General features: G+C 40.0%; 3 protein-coding genes across 4 annotated transcripts in view; 2 read left to right on the top strand and 1 right to left on the bottom strand.

The window, feature by feature from the left end:
• Window positions 1–2,538, bottom strand: part of p2rx2 (purinergic receptor P2X, ligand-gated ion channel, 2) — a 4,430-nt gene extending 1,892 nt beyond the window's left edge. The window contains exons 1-6 of one of the 2 annotated variants that reach the window (XM_031856740.1): window positions 2,291–2,538; window positions 1,703–1,838; window positions 1,502–1,573; window positions 1,338–1,413; window positions 1,150–1,246; window positions 55–135 (exon numbers count right to left, since the gene is read on the bottom strand). In XM_031856740.1, coding sequence (XP_031712600.1) covers window positions 55–135; window positions 1,150–1,246; window positions 1,338–1,413; window positions 1,502–1,573; window positions 1,703–1,838; window positions 2,291–2,457 — 629 coding nt within the window. In that variant the 5' untranslated portion in view covers window positions 2,458–2,538. Of the gene's footprint in view, window positions 1–54; window positions 139–1,149; window positions 1,247–1,337; window positions 1,414–1,501; window positions 1,574–1,702; window positions 1,839–2,290 lie in introns of both variants that reach the window. The other variant, XM_031856739.1, reaches the window with a different exon arrangement.
• Window positions 2,539–3,170: 632 nt separating this feature from the next.
• pes (pescadillo) lies at window positions 3,171–11,126 on the top strand. Its single transcript, XM_031856845.1, has 15 exons — window positions 3,171–3,342; window positions 3,585–3,664; window positions 4,415–4,568; window positions 4,719–4,828; window positions 4,948–5,119; window positions 5,249–5,338; window positions 5,674–5,790; window positions 6,100–6,177; window positions 7,159–7,248; window positions 7,770–7,900; window positions 8,036–8,161; window positions 8,967–9,151; window positions 9,474–9,616; window positions 9,705–9,872; window positions 10,102–11,126. The coding sequence occupies exons 1-15, from the start codon at window positions 3,319–3,321 to the stop codon at window positions 10,174–10,176; spliced, it is 1,743 nt and encodes a 580-aa protein (XP_031712705.1). The 5' UTR covers window positions 3,171–3,318; the 3' UTR covers window positions 10,177–11,126.
• Window positions 11,127–11,759: 633 nt separating this feature from the next.
• Window positions 11,760–17,012, top strand: gal3st1a (galactose-3-O-sulfotransferase 1a). The gene is made up of 3 exons (XM_031856587.1): window positions 11,760–12,060; window positions 14,473–14,624; window positions 14,850–17,012. Exons 1-3 carry the CDS (start codon window positions 12,055–12,057, stop codon window positions 15,997–15,999), a joined length of 1,308 nt encoding a protein of 435 aa, XP_031712447.1. The 5' UTR covers window positions 11,760–12,054; the 3' UTR covers window positions 16,000–17,012.
• The last annotated feature ends 672 nt before the right edge of the window (window positions 17,013–17,684 follow it).

Below are 17,684 nucleotides of genomic sequence, written 5' to 3' on the forward strand. Positions count from 1 at the left end.
TGTGTGTGTGTGTGTGTGTGTGTGTGTGTGTGTGTGTGTGTGTGTGTACTCTACCTCAGCACTTTAAATCTGGGGAAGTGGATAGAGTTCCTGATGAACACTGTGAAGTTGATGGCCGCTTCTAATGCTGGTTCTCTGCTGAAGACACCAAATAATCAGAGTAATCTTGTTTCTTCCACCTTCAGTTGGTTTCAGTTAAATAATCACCACCATTTTGTTCCCAAATGCCCTTGTTGGAGCGTTTTCTGTTGTGTTTGTCTCTTTTGTTTCAACTGTTTTGTTATTGTTGATTTGTTAATTCAGTTTACTGCAAACCATGCTAGCCATTAAACCAGCTGAAAGTCATATTAGCAGCGCATTAGCCTCAGAGCTTTACACTTTACTTTTACTCTTGTGGACTATGTGCATGTCTAACTAACTAGATTGGTTACTGTGTTGTACTTCCAATTGGGGACTAAACATCCATCTTTACTTCTATACTGTCATTTGTGCAAGTGGTTAACAAACTGGCTTGCAAACCCTTAATAGATGGCTTTATCTGCTTCTGAACCCATCTCCTATGTTGCATTTCGCAGTCAATTCCACCAAAGAGTGATTTTTTCTTACAAAAATGTTTCATTTGAATTTTTTTAAAGGGCCCTAGGATTTAAAAACATCCAATGATTCACAAGCAACAACTAACTAGAAAAGTAATTTTGTGTAGCAGAAATATGTGTCTTCTGATTTCTTATTTTGTTAGTCGTCTCTAAACCCCTCAGATTTATCTTGTGGCCCTTTGGGTCAGTCCTGACCCCCAGGTTGTAGCATGTAATCTTTTTTTCTGATTTTGAATCACTTTCATGGAATTTGTTCCAAAATTGTTTTTCACAGTTTCACAACTGTTTCCAGTGATACTTCAAAGGTCAACTGCTGTCTTAAACCTTTATATGATGTGCGTTTAGCTCACAATTGTGCACCTATGTGCATAATGATGCAAAATTATTCTCTTGAATAATAAAGTATTGATATAGCTTTGTCCTGTCTTAAGGTTTTACTTATTCTGTTCATGGTTTGAGATATGTGATTTTTTTCCCATTCCTATTCCTTTGGGTTTTTCAAACCTGGCTTGAACGTTCAAACGTGGGGAAGATTATCTCTAATTTGTCTTACCTGACTGCAGCATACTCCTCAATAGGACACCAGGTTTGGATCTCACAGGTTTTGAAGGTGTGGTTCAAGTACTGAACACATATGCCGGTCCTTATGCCTGTAAGAAGGTGTTTAAAACAGCTGCAAAATGTGGCAAATACAGACCAACAAAGCTTGAACAATGGTTTTGTGAGAAGTAAAAGCAGTACCATGGCCATCAAAGTCAACTTCTCCCTTGACACAGTCAGTGTCTGTCGTACAGTTGGCATTGGTAACTTTGCAATGCTGAAGTGAAATAAGACACATTACAGCATTGTCTGTTCTTGCATCCTAGTAGATGTTTTTGTTTAGAAAGCTTTTGGTAACCTCTCACCTCAGCGCAGGTTCCTTGCCTCTGATCATAGGTAACTTCTCGTCTCAATATTGCACTAATCACATCACCACCCTGTGAGGAAAATGCCACAAAAATGCTTTTAGTCAGTGGGGTTTACTCTGCCGTAAAGACGTGATGATGCTGACAGAGTACAGGAGGTGAGAATACTTGATTGTATTGCAGCATTTGTTCTGGACTCACCTCTGAGGGTCGAACATACTCCACAGTGTCCAAGATATCATCTCCACGAACTGCTGTGCCTTTCATGAGCGTGTAAACTGAGCTCTCTGGACGAGTTTCACTCTCTTGGTAGGCTTTCTCATTTATGAAGACATACCTTCAGGAGGATAGAGCAAACAGATGCAACATCATATTTTCACATTGATTTATATTGGAGGTATCAGATTACCCTGGATCTGTTCAGCCCTCTATGCTGAAGCCAAGAAAAGAAGAAAATCTGACGCACTTTAATCATAACGCTGAAGACATCTAATCTGAGAAATAGCTTAAGATTTGGAACAATAACATAATAATCACATCTTTACAAATTCAAAGTCTCCTCAAATGACATGTCTAATAATGGACAGAGAGAGCTAAATTATTTTACCCATCAATTGTATCTCCATCATTATGTTATTTTTTTGTTTCCAGTTAATTGCAAACAGTATACACTCTTTTTACACACAAAAGCATATTACTGACAAAAAAGCAATTTAATATTTCTTCAATCCTTCAATTCAATCATAGATTGTCCCCTTTAGCATGCAAGTACACAAACATGAAGCTTACCAGATGAAATAGGTGATCACAAGAAACTGGACGCTTCTGTATATGACTCCAAGAGTTGTGTTTTTAACCACCATCACCTTTGGTGTCTCATAGTCCCAGAAACCAAGAAAATACTCCTTTATGAATTCACGTAGCCCCATGAGGAACTTGTGCAATATTTCACACATGTTGGGATGTCCTTGTGAAGTCTTAATTCTCCGTGATTCTGTCTCTCTGTATACAGCTTTTTCTTTCTTACTCACTGTTCCTCCTCAGCTCCAGACTGCATCTCGATCAAGCATCCCTGTGGCACCAACAGAGAGGGAGAGGAGACGGGGAGGGTGGGGTTCAGCTGTGGTTGAATCATGTCACTATACTGACGATTGTACTGCTTTATGTTGTTTATTAGATGATCATACTTAAAATCTGAAATATATATATGAATTATATATATGAATTATATATATACTAAAAATAAATATATTTATTTATTTATCTTTAGTTTAGAGGGTATGAGTTTAATTTTGTACCCAAGATAAATTAAACACCAAAGAGTGGTTTACATTTTTGCATTACCTTGTCATTTGCAAGTGCCTTCATAATTTCAAGTTTTGATCATACAAATACATTTTACAATCAACTCTTGGGACTATAAGACACAAAAGGTGACGGTGGTTAAAAACATTTCACGGTAACAATATATAGTGTTGATTGTAAAATGTATTTTACATATTTATGATACATATGCATGAGGTTGGTAAATATGGCAAGTCAAATTTAATAAGACACAGTAAACACGGATGTGCGCGCATGCTGTACAACAAAAACATGTAATAGAAAAAGCGAGCAGCTTTTTTAATACAGGCGGACAAACGGGCGACCCTTCAGCTGGGTCCTTCACAGCCTCTTCCACGCATCTGCGCATGTCGAACAACACGTGCGTCTGCTTGGCTTGGACATAGCGAACGTTGTGTTCCCCTCGTGCCTGCGTAATTTGTAGACAATTCAATTTACCTGAACCAGTGTGGAGTGTCAGATACTATTTTTAAATGGGAGGTCTTCAGAAGAAAAAGGTAAGAGTTGTCGTCGCGCTAATGTCAGGCTCAGGCACATTAACTCACGTAGCAGCCTGGCTAATGTGAGCTAGCTAGCTAACGGAGCTAGTCGAAGTTTGTTTGTCTGAAACGGTGACGTTGGAATGTGTTGGTTAGAGATTAGCGGTTTAGTTCAAAGCGTTTAGATAACTTGACTATGAATTAAAGTAATGTGACTCGTGTGAATAACGGTGATGTGGTCGTCTGTCCTTGTTTTCCAGTATGAGAGGGGCTCTGTCACCAACTACATCACCAGAAACAAAGCTCGCAAGAAGTTACAGCTGAGCCTCCCAGACTTCAGGTAACCTCACTGTGTTGATTGTATTGTAGAATTGGACGATATGGACACAATCATGGTGCACATCATTTCATATACACTCACTTTATTAGGTGCACACAGTTAACACGAATGCAACAGTTCTGTAATGTATCATACTTCCATGAAGGTCTACACTTTCCTTTTTAAATGTTCAAACTGTTAGAAATGTGTTGATTCAAGTTTATGGTCACTTAGATGTCTTTAGTTTGATGCTGTTGATTTGTGTTAGATACTAAGAGATTTTTACAATTTCCCTTTCATTTATATCTACGGTACACAAAGTCAGCGTTAAACAATAGAGTTCAAAGGCACCATTAATGTTCTCATACAACCAGAGATGTTTAGGGGATTTTAACAGGCATAAACGGTAAAAAAAAAAAAAAAAAAAAAAAGATGGTTGACAACAATTTTCACAAATTATTAATCTGGAGACAATATTAATTGGAAAATATGGACAAATTCCTACTCAACTTTACTCGACTCAAAATGATGTGTTCAAATTGCTTGTTTTTATTTTTTTAATCTAGAGAATTTAACGTCTGGAACCAGATTAGATTGCATTTGTTTGATAATGACAGCGAATAAGTTATCATAATTATTAAAAAACATTATCTCACAGCATCTAAACCTACTCTTAAGCACATAACATTGTTGAGAATCGGGTGCCTGACTGGCAAGTCGCACCCAGACAGCAGACGTGTCGCAGACAAATAACCTTTCTCCGATTTTCAGGCGACTGTGCATCCTTAAAGGCATCTACCCTCATGAGCCCAAGCACAAGAAGAAGGTGAACAAGGGATCTACAGCCGCGAGGACCTTCTACCTGATCAAAGACATCCGCTTTCTGCTGCACGAGCCGATCGTTGGCAAGTTCAGAGACTACAAGGTATCGCATCCATGTGTCAAGTTCAACTCAATTATATGAACATGCTTATGAGAAAGTTTGTTTGGAAAAGGATCATAATTGAACTGTGTTTAATTGAATTTCTGCAGTAATGTTAGAAAATGTGAACACTGTCTCATCGTCCAAAAACAGGTATTTGTACGCAAACTTAAGAAGGCTTATGGAAAAACCGAATGGACTGCTGTGGAGAGACTGAAGGAGAACAAGCCGGCCTATAAACTGGACCACATCGTCAAAGAAAGGTGAGACGGGTTACAATACAAAGTACAAATTAATTAGTTTTATTACGCTTTTTTTAAATCAACATATCAAATATAATATTTTCAAGCTGTGTCCTCACTGGTGCTCCTGTTTGTGGCAGGTACCCCTCCTTCATCGATGCTCTCCGTGACATCGACGATGCGCTCTGCATGGGCTTCCTCTTCTCCACCTTCGCCCGAACAGGAAAATGCCACGTTCAGACAATCCAGCTGTGCAGACGCCTCACTGTGGAATGGATGAACTATGTGATCGCATCCCGTTCTCTCAGAAAGGTGCCACTTCGCACAGCAACCATTTTTATTTGTTCTACGTAAAAATAAAAAGGGGCAGTTTTTCTGATATTTATTGAGTTGGTTGACCTCTGTTCTGTAAGGAACTAAACTCTCGTCTGCTCCTGACAGGTTTTCATCTCCATCAAGGGAATATATTATCAAGCGGAGGTGATGGGACAGCTCGTTACATGGCTGGTGCCATATCAGTTCTCCCATGATGTGAGTGAATGATGAAATGCAGTCCTTGGTGATTATGCAAACATTCAGCAGGGACTTTTTATTAAAGGGATACACTGGAGGTTGACACAGCTCTGTCAGTATTTGGACTCCGTAAGTCAACCAGCAGTGTTGCTGTCGAACACAAAACATACTTCAGTCTGTGTTGTGATGGAGTCGCTCTGTTGTGTAAACGGCGGCCGTTGAAAGGAGTTCACTGGCGGCCCTGAGGTCTTTGTGTGCTCCAGGGATTAGACATTATTCTTTAGTGTTTGCACTCGTGTTCATTAATTTTACCACAGAGACCGAGTCATACTCAGTTTTTTTTTCCCTTTCAGCACCCAACTGATGTTGACTACAGAGTAATGGCAACTTTCACAGAGCTGTACACCACTCTGCTGGGCTTCATCAACTTCAGACTCTACCATTCCCTCAACCTGGTCTACCCACCAAAGGTATCTTGGACTCTGAAACTATCCCACAGGGTTTTCTCTATAGATGGACTTAGTATTTTTAACGCCTTATTTATCTTACACTTAATTGTGGGTGGTCGGTATAGACCAAATTTGTACTGCAATATTTGTTACAGTATTAGTTATTGTTAGTCAAATTCACGTTGATTCAAGTGGCTATATATGGCCTATAAATATTGTGAAGTATCTAAAATTGTGATGGTTTGGAGTTCATAACCGTTTGGTTGTAGGATTAATGTGGTCACCTGTTGGTACACCTGCACTGTGTTAATGTCATCCCTCCTTTTGCAGCTGGACATAAAAGCAGAGTCTGAGCTGAAGGAAGAGGATGATGAGGACTATGCCATGAATTCAGAGAGCTACCTTGAGGTGAGGCTGTTTATCTTGAACCATTCTAAAGGATCACTCTTACTTCTAGTGGTATTCAACCATACAGATAGCTTTGCTTTTATTTGTTATATCCATTTCTTACATTTTGGCCAACACTGGTGGCTGGACAAAAAGGTTTTTTGGAACTGGAACAGGATGCAGTGCATGTACTGTTGTCTTTTTGTCAAACCTACGTTAATATTCTCCTCATTGTGATTGTCTTGTATCACTGTAAGACACACTTCGCTATTGTTGTGCATTACCTAGTAAACGCACTCATTATAAGCCAATCCATTAAATTACTGAACATGTAAACACCTGATTGGGAATTCAGACCAAACACTAGAACCTGCTGAGCTGCATTTTCCAAATTATGTGAAAAGATTACGAGCAGGAAAGATTTTAAACAAGATATCTTACCATCGTTTAACATGTTACAACAATAACCAGTTAGAGAAGAATTAACCCGTTCATGTTACGAAGGATACAACCAGGAATGTGAGCCTGCACATGATTATCTACCTGCTCATGATGATGGCACATTCTGTTGTAGCAACGGCTTTGCCAGGAGATTGATTGATTGATTGATTGATTTAGGTTCTTTGACACGCCTCTCTGTGGCCTCATTAAAATGAATGAGCATTGTTTTTGATGCATGCAAATGTCTTTATGAACTCTGCTTTGTTCTCTTTGGTAACATCTAGTGGTTTGATTGTTTCTCTGCAAGATAAGACTTCATTATACCCGACGCAAAGCAGGGTTTCTACACACAAAACGGCATTACTAGCAGCAATTGTTTTGAAGTGATGAGATATTAATAGTGTTCTACAAGTTCTTCTGGACATTGTCAAAGATATTGTTTCTTTAACTGAACTGTTACTTTTTTTATGTGGTTACTCACAGTAGTGCTGAGTAAGTGTGCATGTAAATATCAAAATTCGGGATTGTTGAACTAAGCCGATGGTTTTTTTGGCTGTGCAGAAACTGTCCTCCCTGAGTACCAGTCTGGCACGGGTGGTATCCACTGCAGAGGAGGAGGAGGCTGAACTCGACAAGTTTCCTGTCGAAGAGGTAAGAAAATATGATCTATTCACAAGATGTGATTATCTGTCACAGTCATGGTTGTGAGAAAAGTCTTATGAACAGTTGACAAACTAATTGGTCTCTGAAGGCAGAAGTGAGGGTTCACATGTTTGTCTCAGGTGTCAAAGCTGATGGAGGTGTGAGACTGGGGATTACTGCTGCATGCTTGGTTACCAAGGACGAGATGCTTTTCAGATTGGAAAGCTTGTTGTGCCCAAACAGGGTTTTACAGGAACTCCAAAACCATTTTCAGAACTCAAAACCTATTCTGCATTTCAACAACATGAGTCCAGTTGTTTGTCAGATTGGTAACTTTCTAACGGCCCAGAAAATATCACGATGATCTTCCCAGATGAGTCAAACTCACTGCTGTAACGTGTACATCATTCCGTCAGACATTGCGCAACCGTGAATTCAAAGAACTAGTCAATGACTCCAAAAAACTGACTTTTTTTATCCTCCATTCTGTACAAAGTACCAAATGTTTTCTTTGAACTGCTTTTCGTCAGGAGGACTTGGAGACGATGGAGGCCAGGGAGAAGGAGCAGAAACAGCAGGAAGCTCAGAAGAAGCTTTTTGAGGGGATCAAGCTGTTCCTCAACAGAGAAGTGCCCAGAGAGTCGCTGGCTTTTCTCATCAGGTGAACAAGAGCTGCTGCAGTGAAACTCGCAGAAAAATCAAAGGCAGTTTTTACAAGAAAAGATAAAAACACCTTCCGTATAAACCTCAAACTGATGCACAGCTGCTTTTCTATCTTCTGCGCGTTGCCTTCCAGGTGTTTCGGTGGTGAAGTGTCCTGGGACAAGTCTGTTTGCATCGGCAGCACGTACAAGGTGACGGATGAAACCATCACGCATCAAATTGTTGACAGACCCAACATCGACAAACAGTATATCAACAGGTAAAACAAGGTTCTTCTTGACTTTCAAAGGTGAACAACACATCACACCATTTTATACAACCAATTTAATTTACAAACGAATACATGTGGATGTACAAAAACATAGAAATTGATTTAAGCCATACATTATTCCCACTGTTATTCATTGTCTTTAGCCATCTTTAAATACTGTAAAAGGTGCAACATCTACAAATAATTTATTCATGAATTGACACTAGTATATAGTGAACCATAGCTGTTATTTTTACTACACTAGCGTTGTAAACTCTGATCAGCATGCATTATGATCACGTGCAAAGCAAAATGACTTTTCCACTGTCTGACAGTGGACATCCATTATATTTATTTAAAAAATGTAACTGAAGTGCCAGAACTAAAACCAATTAATGTCATTGCTGCATTATCAGATCCATTATGTCTTAGTGATGCCTTCAGATAAAGTCCTAGTTTCACAATTGCATATGCTGCACATGCAGGACTAGTAAACAGTTGAACAGAATGAAACGTGCATTTTTGCAAATCTCAATGCAATAAAGATGAGTTTACTTCTGTCTCCTAAATGCAGGAAGTCTCTACTGATTGTGCTTCTCTTTCCTCGTGTATTACCATCTCCTCTACAGTGCTTCCTTTCAGAGGTCTTTCCGCTCTTTCCTCAAAGCAGCCCTGTTCTTCACCATGATTGACAGACCCTGTCATCTTTATTTATCCTGCTTTGCATTTTTAAATTGTCACGTCAACTCAATCATGTCTGCCCATGTATAGTGTTGAGATGTGCACTGTTTTACCATGATCCTCTTTGTTTTAGGTACTACATCCAGCCCCAGTGGGTGTATGATTGTGTCAATGCCAAACTCCTTCTGCCTGTGGAGGACTACTTCCTTGGAGTGACTCTGCCCCCCCACCTCTCTCCCTTCGTGGAGGAGAAAGACGGAGACTACGTGCCCCCTGAAAAGCTAAAGATCATGGCCCTACAGCGAGGAGAGAAACCCGGTATGAACCCAAGCGTCTTTCAAACTGTGTGCTTATAGAAACGTTTACTCTTCTTCTTGTTTTACAACATTGAATCACAGTGAGTACAGTTAGGATGTAAGTGTATTTTACCTTCAATCAATAGCCACACCTGGATTACACACGGGTGCATCAAAGAAGATGAATACATGCGAAATCTGTTATGTTCTGTTTGATATTTGTGATGTTTTTACATCAATTTATAGAGTTTTGATAATAAAAGATATATTTACTATATCAAAGTCCTAATGGGGGGGGGCATAATAATTCAGAGACCATTTTTCATATTTTACTTCCATCACAGCCAATGAACAGGAGGAAGAGGAGGAAGAAGAAGAAGAGGAAGATGATGATGAAGAGGAGGAAGAAAATGAAGACGAGGACGATGATGAAGAGGTGGAGGAGAAGAATCTGAAGAAGATGGAAGAACAAAGATCCCAGGGCAAAGTAAGACACGTTTGATCCTTTTTCTTTTCCATTTGTTTTTATAAACTGTTTTTTGTGAACCTTTCATCAACGCCTCTCTTTCTCTTAGTCTCTGCCGGTCAAAGTGACGGCTGGTAAAGTGAAGGTGGACAACCCGGCCCGCTTGGAGCAGGAGGAGAAGGCAGAGGAGAAACGTCTGGCCATCATGATGATGAAGAAAAAGGAGAAGTACCTCTACGACAAGATCATGTTCGGAAAGAAGAGGAAAATCCGAGAGGTTTGTTCTGTTTTATTATTGATTGAATATGGATTCCCGTTTAGATAATACAGTTTGAATAGATAACATTCTTACATTTTTAACATTAGCTCCTTTTTCAGTATCGGACATTCTATCTTGTTAAACAGCATTCTATAGCGGTGGTGTGTAGAGTCCGTTGAAGCCCAGTGATAACCCCGGAGTTCACTGACCTCTAAAATGGCTTTCTGCTGTCACTGTCTCTTCACAGGCGAACAAGCTGACTGCCAAGAGGAAGGCCCACGATGATGCTGAGAAGTCAAAGAAGAAGAAGACCAGAAAATGACTCGTCTGATGATGCATTTGTCAGACAGACTTTATGTATTTAAATTCGTGAGGTAGAGAGTATTACAGGTTGACATGTCCTCAAACCTGTAAGTGTATTAGAGAGCTCTGTGGGTGAGTTCCATGCACCATGATGTGCATTGACCGTTGCATAATTTCAAGCTGAAATGCAGGATGTGGCAATGCTAATTGTGTAATTATTCATGTCAAAGTTTGACATTATGTTGTTTGTATGAACTGTTCTATATTACACAAGATATTTCTTACATTTTATTGTATAATCTGTGCTTGAAACTGTCTATATTAAAGTAAAACCCCCAAAGTATTAAGCCCGTTACTTGTGATCTTGCAACATTAGGGTTTCTTACTTGCTCAGTTACAGTACACTACACACCTGGGTGGCGTATTACAGATCAAGCAAGCAGTGAGTCTGCGTGTCACTTCCCACAGCTGTGTATGGATCAGAAGAGATGCTCAAAACAATGTGAAAATACAGTTTGTCCCACAAGAACACGTATGTGCAGTGGGCTGAGCTCACTGTGCTGTTAGTGGGTCGGTTTGAGCGATGTGTCCACATGTGGGACGGTGTGCGTTGATGACGAAGGAGCATAAGCCCCTCTGCCCTCTCGAGACGCTGCTGTGATCGTGGTGGGCCAAAGGCCAGGCCAGTCATGCCCCCCGCTCTCCTCAATCGCCTCATTCAGTTTGTGACGCGCCATGCCTTCTCTCACCCTGATCTGCATTCCACGCATGCCCGCCCAGTCCGGTTCTCAGCCTGGCACTCTGGCTGCCTGTGGGCTGAGGCACACCCTGCTCAACAAAAGCAGCAGTGTCGTTTCTGAGCGTGTGGGATGAGCAGCACGAATCCAGAGCGCCTTCCAAGAGTCGGGGCTCGAACGCAGAGAGAGAGAGAGAGACACAGCTCACACATACTGTAATGGATGAAACGTTTTGACCACATATTGCTACATCCTGCCTAGCAGAGCCAGATGGATTTGTTAATCTGGCTTGAATGTTCATTTCATTCTCTTGAAATGTCTGCTATCTTGCACAATAGATTGTATTGAGAGTGGCACCTTAACTTGTATCATAACTTGCAGGTCACAAGAGTTAAACTATTGATAGATTTTAATGCATACATTACAGAAAAAGATGGGATTAATAATTTGATATTTTAAAACTCGTACAGTATTGTCACAAGACAATCCAGGTTGTATATGAGTATCTGTTTAGTCTAATCTGTCGTGCAAATAACTCATATCTGTCCTGTGTACATCCCTCATATAGAATGACTAGACCGCTTGCTTAATAAGCATTTCAGACAATACAGACAGTGGTTTTGGTCTAGTGGTACAATTAGAGCCTTTGTGCTTTTTATGCCATTTTCACCCAACCTTTCAGCTCAGACTCAAGTGTCAACAATCAATAGCCCTCTGTGTGTAATCACAGAATGGGGACTATACAGCCTCTCTCCCGTTCTGCGTCTCACTCCCCTCCTAATTTATACTCCCTGACAAGTGCACGCCCCCCTGACAGAGACACTGACGTCACAGGTGCTTCGACGAGCCTCCCTGTAGGGCTTTATTCAGCAAGATCAGTTTTTGGAGTTGATAGTTTAGGGGGAGGCGGCAGGTGTTCATGCAGAAAGAGGAGAAGAGGAGCAGCAACCACATGAGTGAGCTCCGTCGCACTGTGCATGAGATGAAGGGATCGCGGGACAGTGCCGAGTCTGAAACAATATGTGTATGTCAAGATCAGACATAAGAACTGCTGTAGGGGGGGGAGCAACTTTAATTAGTCATCTGGGACTGGATTCAAAGGAAGAGGACAATGCAGTTGGACAAGAAACACTTCCATTAGTTTCTCTTTGGACTTATGTATGAGGGTAAGAAATACTCCAGTCTTTTGTTTGAATTACGCATTTCTATCCAACTTTTTTATTGATAATGATCTAGAAAAACGAGATAGTTGAAACCTTGTGATACTTCCCAGCGATGTCAATACAGACAAAGAAAACAGTTACACATAATCCTAACTTCACTCGTAAAATGACATCACTCCTGATGTAGTTCCTATTGTACCAGAACAACAAATAAATCAGAGTTTGGTGTGCACCCATGCAAAGCTGCCTGCAGAAAGTCCTAATGATTAATAGGCTGGAGAACAATTCATTATAATGGATGAAGTTATACATCGTACAAGGACACACATTGAGGTCACATGAAAAACTTAAGCAAACAATGATTAAACGATATCAAAAATAACACTACCAAGTGTTTGTCCAATATGATCTCAGGTTTGAAGGTTACCGCTGGCATATCCTTTGAAGCAGGAGAGACAATAATGTCATTTAAATGTTCCTTCATTTGCAGGCTGAACTGTTCCACCTGAAACTATAGCCTCGTCCTCAAATGTCTCACAACAGAGTGGCTTCTGATGGCCGAAAGAAAGGGCTCTCACATGCCTCCATAATAGTCCCTTCATGGAGTCCAGACAAAGAGCAGAAATAGCTCTTAGCTGTGTTTGGAGAGTAATGTTTATGTAATGCTCTGATGATAAGATTGAACATAAAATGTAACTCTACAGGTCATAGGACCAAGGTGCACATAGTAACTCTAGTCAACATGAAGGCCACGTCTACCTCAAGTCAACCCAAAGCTGGACTGAATCCAAAAATGAATAATAAATGACACACCGGACACCAAATAAAGGACTAAATACTTCGAACTAGGCTGGGATTCATTTTGGATTTCTCAAAAGGTAAAAAGGCTACCGTTACAATTCTTCGTGGATTCATTAAAACTCTGGTGTGTGATTTACAAACATGATCATGAACTAAAGTATTGTAACTTCAGTTACTGTCACTAAAATAAAAGGAGAGACATTCCCCCAAACACCATATCAGATTGTAGGCAACACACCTGGCTCCAAACATACAAATAAGAAAAACTGCAAACTTGTATTTGGTTTGATTGGAATTCTTTATCTCTCCCATTATTCTCCTCACGTCCACTCAGATTTATCTTGTGATCCTGTGGAGGGGCCAGACCCACTGGGCTAAACTACCAAACTGTATATAAAGTATTTAAAAGAAGCTCCATATACAATAAGTCACAGGGGTAATTTACTGAAGAACAAATACTTTTATTTTTGATACTTTACGTACATTTGGCTGATAACATTTCTGTACTTACTTTTTTGTAATTTAACATTTTAGTTTTGGTACTTTTATTTAAGTTAAGGATCTGAACACTTCTTCCACCACTAGTTGTACCGTATAACATAATAATTCATCCAACCTAAACAACATTGAAGAAGCAAAGACTATTTTCTTTCTGTTTTTAAAGATGTTACCTAAATTAAGCTGAAGAGAAAAATGGGGAGAAAACTCAACTGATCTGCTGGAAAAAAAATAATAATTATATATATATATATATATATATATATATATATATATATAAAAAAGCTTCCACTGAAATCTGATTTTCAACTATTTTTTAAAGTCCATTGTATAGATATTTATTAACTATAAACTCAGCAGTAAAAGCTAAAAACAGTGCACCTCTTTAAACACTGCTATATCTGTATTGGGGTCACATCAGTTTACATAATGCTTTCAATTCCAGGTAGTCAGACTCACTTTGTTACCTGTTAGCTGGGTCAGCGGGAGGCTCGTCTTACGGCAGTCAGCAGGGGGGGATGCAATATCACTTTTCACAGTAATACATTATTTATTTAATGGGGCAGCTGAGAAACACTGGGTCATTATAAGCCACAAGTATGTCATTTTCTAGCTCACCATACAACTTCAAGTACACCCTGTGTTCAAAATATTTACGACGTGGACAGACCAGAGAACTGAGGCTAACTGTGAAACTGTGTCAAACACAATGAGAATGCACCTCCCTGTGAGAACCTTTAATCATGGTCCACCTGATGGCATCACTATAACAGAACAAATAAATCACCATATAGTTGAATCAACACATCACTGCTACATTACAATTGTATGCTATTGCATTGGATTGCTTTATATTTCTTGCGCGTTCATTTTATTGCGTCTACTCCAGTAGAAAGCAGAGAAGAGAGATTGTGATCTGTACGTGTCACTTAATACTTTAATTTATTTCCAAATCATCATGTGAATACATCATTCAAAGAGGACGTTGTGTCCTCAAAGCTTGCCTCTTAGTAACATAATACTGAGGTTTTCTTGTACTTTGAGAGTATCAAACAATGTCTGGTAGAAAATTCGTGCCATAGTGTGATACTGATGATGAAGTTTTGTGTTTTTAAGGTAATCCTTTTATTCTGCCGGACCATGGCTGGCAAGCAAGTGAGGCAGTGGAGGTCCATGTGCAAAGGCCTGGTTCTGGGTACCTTCCTGACCAGCTGCACAATCCTGCTTTACTGCCTCTCCACTCCGCAGATCCCCTTCAGTCATCCTGAGTAAGACTCAGCACACACGTGTACATGTGATCTGTAGAAAACACAATGTAAAACACACAGTGTGCCAAATTGCTTCAGCAATTTCTGTAATTTAGAGCTGAAAAAAGTCATTTTTTCAAGGAATGTTTTTTGATTCTAACCGTGACGGTTTGCTGCTTTTCTTTATTTTGTGTGAGAGTACATTTCATCAGCACACTTATCATTTGATTGTTTTCCTCTCTGCAGGGTGCCAGTGCCTTACTCCTGTGCCCACCGTCCGTCCCAGCTCCACCCTAAACCAATCACAAACAGCTCACAACAAACCACTGGCCAGACCTGCACTCCTAAAGTGGATATCATGTTCATGAAGACCCACAAAACAGCCAGTAGCACCTTCCTCAACATCCTTTTCCGCTTTGGGGAGAAGCACCGACTCAAATTTGCCTTCCCTGACAGCAGAAATGACTTCTTCTATCCGTCCCTGTTCCAGCGCTCCCAGGTTAAAGACTACAGACCTGGAATGTGCTTCAACATTATCTGTAATCACATGCGCTTCAATGCACCCGAGGTGACCAAGTTGCTCCCTACGGACACTTCCTACATCACTATTCTGCGAGACCCCTCAGAGCTTTTTGAGTCATCCTTCCACTACTTTGGCCGGCTGGCGCCTTTTACCTGGAAGATACCAGGTGATGACAAGCTGACTGAGTTTCTACGTGACCCCCATTACTACTTTGATCCAGATGGCTTCAACGCGTACTACCTCAAGAATCTGCTGTTCTTTGACTTTGGACAGGACAACACTCTGGAGCTGGATGATCGGCGGGTAGAAGAGGGAATCAGATTCATCACTGACCGTTTTCAACTGGTCATGTTGGTGGAGTACTTTGAGGAATCACTCATCCTGCTCAAGGATGCCCTCTGCTGGGAGATGGACGATTTGCTCTTCTTCAAGCTCAACACCCGCAAAGGGTCCACTGTGTCTAAACTCACACCTGAGCTGAGGGCCAGGGCTCTTGAGTGGAACGCTGTTGACTGGAAGCTGTACCAGCATTTCAACCAGACCTTTTGGAAGAAAGTTGATGCATACGGACGGAGGCGGATGGCCGAGGATGTGGCAGAGCTCAGGAGAAGGAACGCAGAGATGACATCCATCTGCATCGAGGGGGGTCGAGCTGTAGAGGCCGGCAGCATCCAAGAGACAGCCATGCAGCCCTGGCAGCCCATCGGAGAGAAGTCCATCATGGGCTATAACCTGAAGAAGAATGTGGACAAGGCACATAGGAAGTTGTGCCGAAAGATGTTGACGCCAGAGCTTCAGTACTTAACAGAGCTTGGGGTTAACCTGTGGATCACCAAGCTGTGGGGCCATGTCCGAGATATCATTAACTGGTGACGAGACATGTGAGCAACAGGGGCCAATTCAACTCTGACAGACTGTAATAACAGAAGAGGAATCTGAATGTGTGGCTGATAAAGTGAAAGGTTTAAAGATTTATGTCACGTTTCTATCTTATCACCTGTCCATTTTGTTGAAATGCATCCACGTTGACTTGTTTGCATTTCATATGATTGTGCGCTGTAATGTCTTTGATGGGGGCTTGAGAAATGAAATACTGTAGACCTCACAATCTACAAACACTGAACCAGTTGACTACACACAGACGAGGCTTAGTATTGTTCTCTATATTTGACACATTCTTACTCTGAGCTTGTTTTAATGTACCAGATGAGTGAACAATTAAGTTGAGGACTAATTAATTATATGAGGCTTTTTATGGAATAAAGACAACAAATCTGCCATCCCTGCCAAATTTCTAAGATTGTTTGAAGACACGGAAAGAATGGTACCTTGCTTTAAGCTAAACATTGTCAAGCATTTAAGTTTTAAGGGACTGAAAGCTCCCTAAGGGCTAAAATAAAGATGTGAAAATTGTGAATGTAAGAACTATATTCCACTTTACCTCTATGGAGGACAAAATCAGCCATCATTTAAATAATAGGGGAGCAAATACAGAAAGTCACTGTCAGCCAATTAAGGTAAATCATGTCTAAGGCACTATGACTAACGGTGTTAAACATCACCTACATGTGTTTACACAGCCTTGTGACTATAGCGTACAGATGGGAATAAAATTGTGAAATATATATATATATATGTGTTTCCTGTTAATGCACTGTATTACTCATTTACTTTTTAATAAGTGTTCATATGTATTCTGTTCATTTTTTTGTTTATCCAGTTATAGATTAATTTATCTGTAATTTACTGATTTTGTCCTCCATACATTTCTTCATTTCTTTCCCTGATAATATATGATAATCTTTTTATCCTCAAAATAAAGTGAAAATGACATGTAATATTGTGTATATGTTGATGATTGTGATTCATAAACAGCTTCCTCTCAATTGGTGACTGTTTCATCCTTATATTACTCTATTTATATTAAGTAGCAATATTGTTATTGGCTTATTGTAAAATGAATGTATATGGCATCCCAACAATCTCATATTTAAAGTAAATCATTGTTGGCCATTAGGAAGGAACAAAAAAGACTAACTGGATTTCAGAGTTGTATATCGCATTATGTGGCCCGCTTGACTGAGCCAAGGCATTCATTAAAATACCAAGAAGGTGTGTGCAGAATAAGTGATTTCAAAAATATGTCTTTTTCACAGCAGACATTTTGACTTTTTATGATACTAGTGTTACTTATAACATTAATGAAGGCTCTGTTCTATTCAAGTGACCCAGTAAGCTGTTACAGTGTAGCAGTCATTATTCATTTTCATAATTAATTTGATTATTTACACCTGTGCTTTTCCTACTCTGACTTTCTTCTATGAAAATTTCTTCTATGAAAAAAGATGTATAAATGGTTCTCATACAAATATCTGTGCATCTTCACTGCAGTTTTGATTAGTGTGTATTGGACATTTTTTGCAGCAGACATTTTGACTTGATCATACTGAAGCAGGAAGAACACAGGTGGAATAATGTTAACGATGGCTAAGTTGTATTTCCTATGGAGTCAAACCAGTGAGCCAGCATGTACAGTAACAGGGATTTGGGATTGGTGC

Source organism: Anarrhichthys ocellatus, unplaced genomic scaffold (assembly GCF_004355925.1).
Source record: "Anarrhichthys ocellatus isolate YVR2014 unplaced genomic scaffold, GSC_Weel_1.0 scaffold17, whole genome shotgun sequence".
NCBI classification, from domain to species: Eukaryota; Metazoa; Chordata; class Actinopteri; order Perciformes; family Anarhichadidae; genus Anarrhichthys; species Anarrhichthys ocellatus.

Coding starts and splice junctions, on each gene's coding strand:
- gal3st1a (XM_031856587.1), top strand. Junction 14,625..14,849: donor ATCCCCTTCAGTCATCCTGA/GTAAGACTCAGC, acceptor TCCTCTCTGCAG/GGTGCCAGTGCCTTACTCCT.
- pes (XM_031856845.1), top strand. CDS start 3,319: ATGGGAGGTCTTCAGAAGAAAAAG. Junction 4,569..4,718: donor GCAAGTTCAGAGACTACAAG/GTATCGCATCCA, acceptor GTCCAAAAACAG/GTATTTGTACGCAAACTTAA. Junction 5,120..5,248: donor CATCCCGTTCTCTCAGAAAG/GTGCCACTTCGC, acceptor TGCTCCTGACAG/GTTTTCATCTCCATCAAGGG.